General features: G+C 41.7%; 1 protein-coding gene across 2 annotated transcripts; it reads right to left on the bottom strand.

Moving 5' to 3' along the window:
* Positions 1 to 1,016: 1,016 nt before the first annotated feature.
* Positions 1,017 to 9,882, bottom strand: LOC120031037 (antizyme inhibitor 1-like). Of its 2 annotated transcripts, none has more exons than XM_038976576.1 (12): positions 8,550 to 8,763; positions 7,691 to 7,813; positions 6,104 to 6,379; positions 5,494 to 5,667; positions 4,950 to 5,122; positions 4,686 to 4,820; positions 3,797 to 3,878; positions 3,586 to 3,660; positions 3,175 to 3,337; positions 2,874 to 2,989; positions 2,401 to 2,615; positions 1,017 to 2,102 (listed from the first exon to the last, which is right to left on the bottom strand). In XM_038976576.1, the coding sequence occupies exons 3-12, from the start codon at positions 6,203 to 6,205 to the stop codon at positions 1,988 to 1,990; spliced, it is 1,350 nt and encodes a 449-aa protein (XP_038832504.1). In that variant the 5' UTR covers positions 6,206 to 6,379; positions 7,691 to 7,813; positions 8,550 to 8,763; the 3' UTR covers positions 1,017 to 1,987. The 2 variants fall into 2 exon arrangements, with proteins under 2 accessions (XP_038832504.1, XP_038832503.1); XM_038976575.1 differs by lacking the exon at positions 8,550 to 8,763 and adding an exon at positions 9,837 to 9,882 and having other exon boundaries at positions 1,988 to 2,102.
* Positions 9,883 to 12,625: the final 2,743 nt, after the last annotated feature.

The following is a 12,625-nucleotide window of genomic DNA, read 5'->3' as shown; positions in this document are numbered from 1 at the left end:
GAGGGAGCACGCCCCTATCCACATCGATGGGACCGCAGTGGAGAAGGTGGAAAGCTCCAAGTTCCTTGGTGTACTCATCACTGACGACCTGAAATGGTCCACCCACACAAACAGTGTGGTGAAGAAGGCGTAACAGCGTCTCTTCAACCTCAGGAGGCTGAAGAAATTTGTCTTGGCCCCTAAAACCCTCACAAACTTTTACAGATGCACAATTGAGAGCATCATGTCGGGCTGTATCACCGCCTGGTACGGCAACTGCTACGCCCGCAACGGTCTGCCCAACACATCACCGGAGGCAAACTACCTGCCCTCCAGGACACCTAGAGCACCCGATGTCACAGGAAGGCCAAAAAGATCATCAATGACAACAACCACCCGAGCCACTGCCTGTTCACCCCGCTATCATCATGAAGGCGAAGTCAGTACAGGTGCATATAAGCTGGGACCGAGAGCCTGAAGAACAGCTATCTCAAGGCCATCAGACTGTTAAATAGCCATCACTAACCAACTTCCACCCGGTTATGCAACCCTGCACCTTTGAGGCTGCTGCCCTATACACATAGACTTGGAATCACTGGCCACTTCAATAATGGAACACTAGTCACTTGAATGTTTACATACTGCTTTACTCATCTCATATGTATATACTGTATTCTATTCTGTATTTTAGTCAATGCCATTCCGACATTGCTCAATCTAATATTTATATATTTCTTCATGCCATTCTTTTACTTTTAGATGTGTGTATTGTGAGATACTACTACACTGTTGGAGCTATGCGTATGTGACCAAAAGCATTTTATTTTGATATCAATTGATCAATGTTTCCATGCCCCAAAGAATTCGGGCTGTTCTAGAAGCAAAGGGGGGTCCGACCCAGTATTAGATGGGTGTACCTAATAAACTGTTCCCCTGAGTATGTTTGGGTATAGTGGCTCATGTTACCAGTATAACAGTGCTGTTAATAAGCAGTGGGTGAAAATGTATGTTTTACCAGCAAGAACAACATATACACATTATGATTCAGAGCTTTTATATTAATTTACTTTAGGCAAAACTGGAGACCAATTCACAGACGTTGGACAATTCTTTCCACAGAGACTTGTAAGAGGGATTTAAAAAACAAATGAAACATCAATGTTGCATTATGATAATAGTCTCAAGACGGTCTATATTTAGAGTGTGAGCACAAGCTCCCTATCAATGAGATGTTTGATGAATGATATTCTGTAGTCATATTGCTTGAATCAAATAGAGTTCCCCTTCATCTGAGGAACTGTACTGTTATATGCATCCCAAATGACACTATTCCCTAGATAGGGATCTGGTCAAAAGTAGTGCACTATGGGCCCTGTTTAAAAGTAGTGCACTATGGGCCCTGTTTAAAAGTAGTGCACTAAATAGGGAATAGGGTGCCATTTGGGATGCATCATTGGCTACTGTATGCCGCCTTTTAAATACTGACTGATCATAAGTGCCAGGGGATCAGATATTCATAGCACAAAAAAAAAAAAAAAAAAAACATAAATAAGTTTTAGCGAAGCATCCAAAAATGGCTTTAAAACATCAGGTTTTGTTAAAATAAGCAACTGCTCCACTTTGAGTAGGTAGACAATTGAATTTACAAGACTGGCAATGGGAGACATATAGGCAATATAATACATGTTTCAAATATTAACTTTTAAATTCCATTTACTGTATGTAAACTGTAACCACATAGGATACCCACACAGGTGGGAGTTCCATCCCTACAGACTCATCCATTTTATTGCATGTGGAAAAGGAAGGAACATCTATGCTATTCCTTGAGAGAACCAACAACATACTGTATAGGGCTTGACCCCCCCCCCCCCCAAAAAAGCTAAATTCCTTATGAAATGAATAATAAAAAGCTTTTAGCCAGCAAGCACCATTCAGTCTTTCCTCCCATTGGAATGTTGACCAGATGAGGTCAGCACAGCAGAGACATGAGATTGGCTCAGCTAGCCTAAGCTGGGACCGACAGGGCTTCATCTGATTGGCCGGAGTGGAGGAAGTAGGGGACCAGAGAAAAGTTCTTCATGCTGATGTCCTGGGTGATACCAGCGTCCTGCATCTCAAACCTGTCAACAACAAAAAACAAAACTTATTGAAAATAACTCATCTTCACTTCAAAGACTACCAAAACAATATAGAAAAAACTAAGTCAATGGCAGCACACAACTGTTAAAAAAAAATCAGTAGGTCCCAAATAAATGAACTGATGTAATTTAATAACACTTTTCCAGATGGTGAAAGCACTTTACATACATTAAATGGGGGAAACTCACCTCAAACAATAAATCAAATCAAATCCTCAACAGCTCCCCATTTCAAACAGTGACAGTGCCAGCCTGACCCTGACATTCGTCTGTCTCTTACCAGTCTCCAGTAGAGATGGTGTAGTAGACGGGGGGTCTGGGTGAATCTGTGAAAGTAGACGGAGGGCCCAGACAATAGGCCCCAGCGTTGTTGAAGATCAGCCAGTCTCCCACACTGAGCTCTGGCAGCAGACACTGATCAACCACCTGGTCCAGCTCATCACCCGACGGACCCCATAGACTGCTGGCAAACACCGGTTCCTCGGACACACCGCTCTGGAACATCCAGGGACACAGAGAGAGTCATTTAGAGAGACTTATGGGCCATGGTTATGAGTAAATAGGGAATAGGGTTTCCATTTGGGATGTAGCCTAATATTCACTCCAGGGTGCTTGAGACAGGAAATTGAATTGAACTGAACTTTTTGTAGTGATGCAAAGTCATGAAAATGCAGAATCATTGCCATTTCATGCATTTCATTAGTCATTTTGTTTATTTAGATTTAGTTTACTAAGCCCTGAAGCCAAACTCACCTTGGGCAGAGCCGGGGCTGGAATCACATTGTCTGCTAGCTTGCTAGTGAACGAGCCGTACACCCCATCATTCATGTAGTACAGGAACTCTGGCTCATCGTTGGGAGACAGTTCATCTGTAAAGAGGTATGGCAGTCAAGAGTCATGAGACAAAAATAGTAGAAAAGGTATGTGCTGGTCTACTGGAGCATCTAGGTCTGCTGAACCACGTTTACTATAGCACTGATTTTGACCAGCCCACCACACCATGGAAGTGCATTTGACTTCATATGCTAGGTATTGAGAAGGTACTGCCACTGACCGTGATTGCCATGAAGATCCCGGGCGCCTACTTCCTTAGCGATGATGTTGACAGCCAGGGTGAAGGAGGACGACACGTAGTAACTGCCAGGCTCTGCCATGATGGAGACGCCAGACAACGCAGGGAAGTACAGGTCCAACAACGGCCTGACTGCACTGTTAATCTGTTACCAGAGGGAAAAAAAAAAGTCAGCACCTGCCTAACAGGCATTCAATAGTGTGTTTGTTCAAATTCAAAAAGGAAAGCTGTGTGAAGGCTTTTCTTAAAAATACATTACTAGTACAGGCCTGACGTCAGAAAGAGGGTGAAGTGGTTTGTGACCATTGACTGACTGAGTCACGTATTAATTCAGCTGAAGTAATCCATCTAAATCAGTATTATGTAACGAGCTAACTATTCTACAATAATGACCTGTTTCAGCTGAGTCTCTGAGCCGTTGAATCCACCTCCAATATCCAGGATTGTCATACTGAAGCCAATATCCTCCTGAAAACAACATTAAAGAAAAATACTTGTAAACTTCAAAACAAAATATAATAGGAGGGTGGTTCATATTTCGGGCTGTCTCCTTCACATATTATAAACATTCAAAGTCCCATAACGTAAGCACTAGCTAACTCACCCCCATGTCAAAGACACAGCGAGCGTCAGACACTGCATGGCTGTAGGCCTGAGGGTCGTCACAGGAGCTGGGAATGTGGAACCTGCATCATGGGGATAATGATGACGTCATGAGAATACCAGATAATCAGGGATTGACTGAGGAACATAAACTGAGGCAAGTTGAGCCTGCTCTGAGGTCACCCAAAGTAATAAAACATTTAATAACTTAATTTAAAACTTATCTGTCTGGTTCATCTCCATTGTTTAAGTGAAAGACGGCCAATTTATGGCAGCCGGGCAGCTTCATTAGGCAGCCTATTATTTATTTTTTAAACTGAATTTCAGTAGCCTGCTTAACTGGAAGCTTAACGTGTGGTCAGCGAGCAGAGCGCTAGCCACTATGTCCTATTGATCTCGGCTGTGAGCTGCACGTTGAAATCTGGAAAATAGAACCAGAACGTAGTTCAGCTCAAACCTCTTGGGGAGCCAGAACGCTTACACCCAGGGTTCTGTTGAAATTAATACGAGTGTCTCACACTCTGCGGAAGTTATACGTCCAATGTAGCAGGCCCGTAAAACACATTTTTCTACTTCCTCCCTATTGTTAAGTGACCAACAAGTTACGGCAATTTGAGTGTAAACAACTATTTTCACATTTTCGGGCAAGTGACTATATTATTCAGGCAAACAAAAAAATACTGCTGAATTGCCCAATGGTCAATCCCCAATGATACAGTAAACTATTTTCTCCTCAGGGTGAAAATAGTATTGGACAAACAGGCACACAATTCTGCTGCACACATACAGTTTAATTTATTAGCACATTATTAAAAGACAAAAGAGAAAAACCTAGAATATAATAATGAACTCTGACTGGAGAGGAAGGGTGGCGTTGCAGAAGGACTCACCTGACCCCCACCACCTGCAGGCCCAGTTCCTTGGCGCTCTCCAGCAGGTGCCTACAGTCCTTCAGCTTGGAGCCAAACGTCATGCCCATCTCCTCACCCTCGCTGGAAGCCTCTGTGGCCACCTCCAGCAGCAGTCTGAGCAGAGACGAGGGAGATTATCGTTTTTAGGGATTTCATATCTATAGCCATTGTAGTTGTATTGTAGAGAGTATGAAATATAGACTTTTAAAATAACGGTTTAATAACAGTTACATGGACACCTACTTGGCACGGGGATGGCAGCGAGCGATCTTGCGTAGCTCGACCTCGTTGTCACACACCAGGAAGTCGATGCCGTTCTTAGCTGCGTACTTGATCTGGGAGAGCTGCTTACACACACCGCTGTAGATAATGTCTTCAGAGGGAACGCCATAGCCCTGCACAAGCTCCAACTCATACTGAAAAGACACAAAACCAACAACGTTGATATTACAGCTCTAAGTAGTGAAGGAGCCATGATCTGTGGCGAGACATTTCTCCACTAGATGGCACTCCTTCCTATTTTCTGTGAGTAGAGGCCAGTCGAATTATGAAGCAGTTATAAAGCAGTAATTGGCCCAACAAAACGATCCTAAACAGAGCTGTGAGAAGCTGCAACTTATGTAAGCCATGAATCTATAAAATGTATTTAACTGAAAAACACATCCTAAAACTGTGGAAAAGGAGCCGTGAATTAATCTACACTAAAATGCAATTTGATCTGGACAGGTTGTTTGTTATGCTATTACAGTGTTATAACAGTAGTAGTGGGAGAGAGCGCTGCAGGCACCTTGCTGGTGCAGATGAAGCCAGTGCCGAGAGCAGCTAGGATCTCAATGACAGCCAGGCTGCTGTTGGCTTGGACAGCGTAGAAGGGACGCATCTGGGGCATGTGGGTTCGCCAGCGAACATGTTGCCTCATAAGGACCCCCAAGTCTGCCACGAAGAACGCATTCTTCTCAGCCTGAGGGAGGAAAAACATGACACGACAGGTTTACTGGCTGTTTGGCATGCTATGATGTCATTCACCTGTATCTGTCAAGTACACAATGACTGATTATTCTTACTGTCATCCAACACCATACAATTACATAAGAGCGATCCGCAACCTCATTTTTCCACTGGTGTGAATTGAAAGCATATAGAGCGTGGTCACCGGGCGCAATGACTCATTAACCGGTCACTTCAACCAAGTGAGAAGAGACTGGCACACAGTTTTACAAAGCAACATTGTATTTGTCACATCCTCAATCAATTTATTTATGTGCTGATTGCTAGAATTTATCAATCTATTTCTGGATTAGGCAATCAACTAATCTCATTTCCATGGGCACAACTTCGATACGCTATAAAGTAGCAGGTATTTTAATGTACAGAGAATGTCTCTATACAGTACTTACCAATGTTTGTTCATAAATATGATTCTCAACCACGTCGCTGAGGGCCGTGGCTCCCTCCAGCAGGGCGACGGAGTAGTTTGGTTCGTCAGCTAGTCCCTTCATCTCAACTGTTGTCCGCTAATCTGCCAGTCATAAAGAATTATGCCTGGGTGAAGTGGTCTCTCTCTGAGCCCCTGGGTGAAGTGGTCGCTCTCTGAGCCCCTGGGTGAAGTGGTCGCTCTCTGAGCCCCTGGGTGAAGTGGTCGCTCTCTGAGCCCTTAGATAGTATGCAGCAAACTGGAAAACACAGGAAGAGAGGCAGCGTGAAATATAGCCCTAACTATTGAAGTGGATGGGGAAAATTAGATCCATCTAATCATTACAAAAATGGGGGGAAAGAAATAGGTAATTATTTGACAGAAAAAGGCAAAAGCAGTTGTTCTACTTTTCTCTAAATGTTACACTTAGTTTGACCAGTTAAGCCTTTAGGATGTTTTCCGGCTGTTGAACCAAGATATTTGTGAGGGCAGCCAATCAGAGGTCTCGGTGGAAATCATGTTATGGGGCTGTGTATGGGAAGCCCTGGGTGTCTGGACAGCCACTGTGAAAACAAGATCTCTGGGGCATGGAGTTTGTTTACCTTACCATCAATTACTCCCGAGAATTAGGATTAATCCCATTCGCAGTGACCCATAAAGGTTTCTTTTGATGGCATTATCTGCGTACACTACCAGCGGCATGGGATGTCAGATCTCTGCATTCAATAATGTTACATAACACGTCAGTCTGTAGAGCATTGTGGGCCTGGGTCTGGCCCAGATGTGCACTGTGTGTGTGCGGTGACACAATGTCTGGTTGGTTGGCCTCAGACTGCAATGTCTGACGGCTGGACTGGACCAGAACACTGTCTGTGATCAGAGGGGTGCAGTGTCGCACAGCCAGGTTGGACTATTGTGATCATAAGGGTGCTGTGTGTCTCCCTGTCTCTGTTCTGTGGCTGGGAGCCTCGTATTGGCAGTTCAAAAACACAGAGACAGCTTCATGATAGCAAGCTGGAACAGCTCTAAGAAACAGGCCAGCTGTGGCATGAATAAAACAACATCTCAGCAGTCTGAAAACACTGACAGCAACCCACTACAATTAACACAAAAGATCAAAGGTCACAAATTATGGTCTCTTTTTGGTTGATGGACAAAAACGTTTGTGCAACTTTGAAAAATGCTTAACTCTACAGACCACCAACTTCACTGGGGCAAAGACCTGGGAGGAAATAAAAGCATATCACAAATCTAACAGTAGGCTTACAACATGACATACACAAAGAAATCATAATATTTAGGTTACAGGTGAAGACGGGAAACATTGTGTTACAACTATGACTCATAGCTGAGTGGCCCCTCCTCTCTGTTACTGGATCTAACCAGTCACCAGTAAAAACAGGGACAGAGAGCATCAGATAAAAGTAGCCCAACACTATGCTATTGTTATTACAACAGTCACCACAAGGACATGGACAACCTGTCCATAGTATTTTATATTTATTATGATCTAAGAGGCTAAACTGAACCGAGATCATTACTTCTCCTACGCGACCTGATGTCTACTCACATGGACGAGTTAGGAGATGGAGCTCCCCCGCTATCAGCTAGGATCCCAAGGTGGCTCGGCGTTGAAGTCGAACGGCTCTCGGCGGAGAGCCGCCCCTAAGCCCTCTGGGTAGTAATTGTACACCTGCACAGAAGACAAGATACAGTTGAGTCAAGAGGAAAGAGAGGCAAAGCTGGCTCTGAGGATTCGATGAGATCAAATTAAATATTGAATGAAAAAGGAAGACATAGGTTAATTGATTGTTAGGGACTGGTGGTTTTCATAGCTATAACAGGTGTGAAATTCTCTTCAGGTTGTTATGGTTGTCATCTAAAATCATTATTTCTCAATTTTGAATGAATGCAAGTGCCACGTTGTACCTTATGTTGTCGAATATGTTAAATGTTAACTAAATTCCAACCTCAACTAAATAGCTATTGATTGTACCACTGTTGTGTTTCCAAAATAACAACACTGAAATTTCAAAACAAACCGTCCATAGCTAGCTAGCCAGCTAACTTACATTACATGCCAACTCAGCAGGCGAACATTAGCTAACCCTGTGTGATAAATGGCTGTAAATAAGACTCCCGAGTGCTAGAAACACTGATAACGTTAAAGTAATCGTAGCTAATGTTAATTATCTAGCTAGCACAGTTGGCTAGCTAGCTAGTTATGATAATTTCTAGTAAACTAAAATAGCTAGCTAAATAACTTTGATGAATGACGACAATAATGACAGTCAGTCGTTAGCTAGTTCGTTCATTGCCTAACTAGCTAACGTAGCTAGCTGCGGCTAACTCCAGCTACTTTCCCTCCTTAAACAGTTAACGTTAACCACTTACCTAGCAAGCAAGCTAGCTAGCTAGTAGGTACTTACGCGAGAATAAGACCCAATATTTGGGGTGGATCGTTTTTTCCTTTTAGGTGGAATTTTCAAAGAGTGGCGGGGGCACTATAGGAAAGAAAAAATGCCATCAAAGCCGAGGTGCAGATCGAAATTTGAAGCTAAATCGAACCCTTTCGTAGCTACGCAGCGAACAAAACTGCCGAAGTCGAGAGCGAGAAAGAACACAGATAGAACAATGAGACAGATATTTCACTGGAGGTATAAATGTGAAGCGTTCGCTTGGCGTTTCCACTCACTACCAAATTTGGTAGTGAGAGGAAGCCCAGTGGCCAGCAGTGGGAGAAGATGGAAAGAAATGGATCTTGGTCGAAATTCTGCAAAAGTTCTTATCGATTAACATTTGATCCCAATACATGTTTCTGTTCCCAAAACTAAAATCTGTTTTGTAGACTAAGTTTTGTAGACTTTGCCCTTTGTCAAAGTTTTTTTTAAATCGCGTTGTTTATAAGGAGCGCAAATGCGAGTTGAGTTATTCCATTCACGCACTTCACACAGTAGGCGTTCCCTAACGGAAATATGCAGATGTTAGAACAGGCAAATAGGATCTCGCTAGCTCGTGCTTGGCTCTGCCCACCTCCTTGCTTGTTCTGCCTACTATGACTCATTTGTTCCTGTTGGAAACGATAGGCCGTGGTCTATCTTGGTTTGCTTATAAAAATCTTTGGAAAAAAGGGGGATGACGTCAGATAGGCGGGGTTTTCGAGCTGTCAAAGCAAATGCGACTGATAGGTTGTCTGGCTTGTATTTTAATTCTAAGCGTTATTGTCTTTTCCTCATGTGTGATATCTAGTTGTGGTGATCAAATTATTTACAATTATACCTATGCTATTGATATGCTGAGAATTATGTTTAATCAAACTCATATTATTTATAAAAAACTTTTTTTTTTAAATTAAATGAACGATCTCTACCCATCGATTATTGAAAATAACTCATAAATGCCTCATGAGCTTAGTTCAACTGCCGTATCCTATCATAACCCCAAATATAAGCTTGTCGACCACATTTTTTGTAAACAATGTAACTGTAAACAAACACTGTATAGCCTCAAATGGTCAGACCATTTCATCCATAACTCTGTCTATGAATTTGATTTCTCCAGCCCCATTCCTCAGCTATTTACCAAAACAGTGGCGGGATAGGTGGATTATTATTGTTTGAAACGCAGATTGCCCCTTTAATATTATATTAAACTATTGCCAGAATATACTACTAGGGTTCTGAGAATGTAACGTCTCAATCAGATAGTATTGTTACCTTGGTTACGTCTTCATGCTTTTTCCCATGGCACCACGATAACTGTAAAATGTCGTCCACAAATTGTCACTGGTACTCCTCTCTTGTATTCTGGAAACACATGCTTCAAGTTCAACAGCGTGAAATCAGGTTGCATGTGTGTTTTTTTTTTTAAACAAACTCAGCCTCTTGATTTCCACGACGTTCACGTTGCCTCTTGATTTCCTCGACGTTCACGTTGCCTTGTCTGCGGAGAGTTTGTGAAGTTTTGCTTCCCTCTGAAGACGCAAAGGGGTATATTTCCCACAGACGAATTTACACGTCACCCTTCTTGCCAATTGGTGGAGAAGGAGGTCTATTCCAAATTGGAAAAACTAAATTAATTTAATTTCAGCCAGGGGGACTGGGTACCTGCAAATTGATTCATTTGACAGTTTTTTTTTTATTCCCCCGTTGACTGTTGTATCATTGACAACTTGGTTATGTAGGTAATATTACATTTTGTTGTGATGTATTTTTATTTTTTTACAGACAATGGATTAATAGAGTAATTAGTGTAGTCATCAGGGATCTGTCTGAACAGCCAGCCAGACTATCCTAAAACTTGTGTCTCCTGCAGCCACAAACCTATGCTGCTCTCTGCGTACAGAGATTGTATGCGTTTACATTGTGGTATGGGCTATGATCACCTTTAGAAGTTAGTCATGGTTCCTAAGGCTTAGACACACCACCAGCATACCACACATAACGGGTTTCACAAGTGGTGTTTATCAGTTGATAGGCTAAATGCATGTGAGAATGAAAATAGCACTTAATGAAATTGTATATTCTGGGAACTGTTTTTAAAATATTATATTTAGAATATATAAAAACATGCTACTGTTATTGTACCCTTTCTTATTTTCATACAACTGTCTTACAAGAATCCATATCAGCTGTCTTGTTTTGTGGTCAATGTCCATTTTCAGCAACCACAGTAGATGTCCACAGTAGATGTTTCATTGGTCAACATTGGAGGCATGGGGGGGGGGGGGGGGGGGAGAGAGACAATGAGCGTTGAAATTAAATATATGGATAACTGTGCCTGTTTATGCATTACAATTCAAACATTAAATTGCAATTCAAACTGTAATAATGTACATATTTTTTTTATAGCTAAGAACAATTATGATACTAATATTATTGGTCCCATATGATCCTCAATTGGCCCTGATCACTTTTAGCCTGCAAAGGACCAAATATGATTTAAATTCCTTATTATATAATGATGGAGTAAGCTTAGGACATGCACTTAGCTCCTATGAATAGCCACCGGTACATAGCTTATGTGCAAAGTCCAAACCCACACATGTGGCCTGTTTATCTTAGATAGACGGTGGTTAGAGGAGTGTGAACTCATAATGTCAGATGAGCTATGGGTATTGGTAAGGGAAAAATACACAATGGTTATGTTTGTTTTGCTCAAACACAAGTTTCTTGGCCAATTGTCAAGACTTGAAAGTGAAAGTTTATCATATGGACCACAACACAAAAGAATCTGTTCCGAGCTTTGTGTCTGTTCTCCAAGACTGTAGATGAGGGTATGCATTGAGTCTAATCATAATCACAAATAGCATCTAAAGTGGCTTCCAGAAAAACATAATGTTTAATTTCATTGTTGTGATCATAATAGCCCGGGACACTGAGCACACTTGCTGTCGTAGTGTGTACCGCCCACAGTGATTGAAAACACTCCAGTGGCGTGCATTGTGCAACTGGAATTCTCATTTGCAAACCGGGGCCAGATTACATCAAAATATCACCCCACTGAAGCCCAGATTATTTACACAGAGTTATTTAGTATGACCAACAGCCAATCGATATGAACACAATTACTGTTGCATGAGCAAACACCCACATATTTTACACACAATGAAAGCTCCATGTTCTTTTATCAGAGGACTCTATGGATTGTGATAATAAATCATAGTGGAACTTAAAATAATCAATAAGCAATGTATGTTATTGTTCCTACAAAAGGGAAACCTATTTGTGTAATTAGTATCCATCCTATTTGCCTTTACAAATCACTACACCTCCAACAAAAATACAATAGTGACATTTGAGGACAAATTAAGGTATTCCTCACAGTTCTTAGATAGTGTTATGTTACACTGCAACAAAGCACAATGTCACAAGACTAGTGAACGTGGTGGAAAACTAAATTCTTCATTGAATAACTGGCATCACAGTGGTTGTCTAAGCGCATGTCCTTTGGTAGGTCAAGTGAATCACTCCATTCTTTGTTGTGTAGAAGAGGTATGGGGAGGTTGAAATGGCTAAATCTAAATGAATATAGTCAATCATCAGTCTCTGAATTATACAATGGGTCTTGATCTAGTACTTGTTTCTAATGCTGTGAGTTGCACCATGGTGTTTCAGCCTTACGCATTTGCCAAAGAATGTTGATAAGTAAAACTACCTCTACACAGACCTTTTCTCCAAGCTGAATTTTGAGCAGGGTCAAATACAAACTGTGTAAATCCAGTCAGAGAATTTGACCACATTAAATAAAAGTTACTGCATTCCGCTAATTTACTATAAAATACCAATATTCTATTCTATTTCATTCTATATATAAAAAGTGTTTTACAGGTTACTCTGAACTCTGAATAAACACATTCAAAAGGAAACTGTAAAAGCACACCGGTATCCCTCTCTTCTCAAGTCTCTAATATTTTCCTGAAGTCAATTAGTCTGATTCTGGACTCGAGCCTTGGACATGTTGGCCTTGTAACACTAGTATCAGAGAGGTCGACAAATAGACCCAA

This window comes from Salvelinus namaycush, chromosome 37 (genome assembly GCF_016432855.1).
Source record: "Salvelinus namaycush isolate Seneca chromosome 37, SaNama_1.0, whole genome shotgun sequence".
Taxonomy (NCBI): Eukaryota; Metazoa; Chordata; class Actinopteri; order Salmoniformes; family Salmonidae; genus Salvelinus; species Salvelinus namaycush.
Note: the sequence above shows the minus strand (reverse complement) of the source record. Positions and strands in the feature narration are given on the sequence as shown.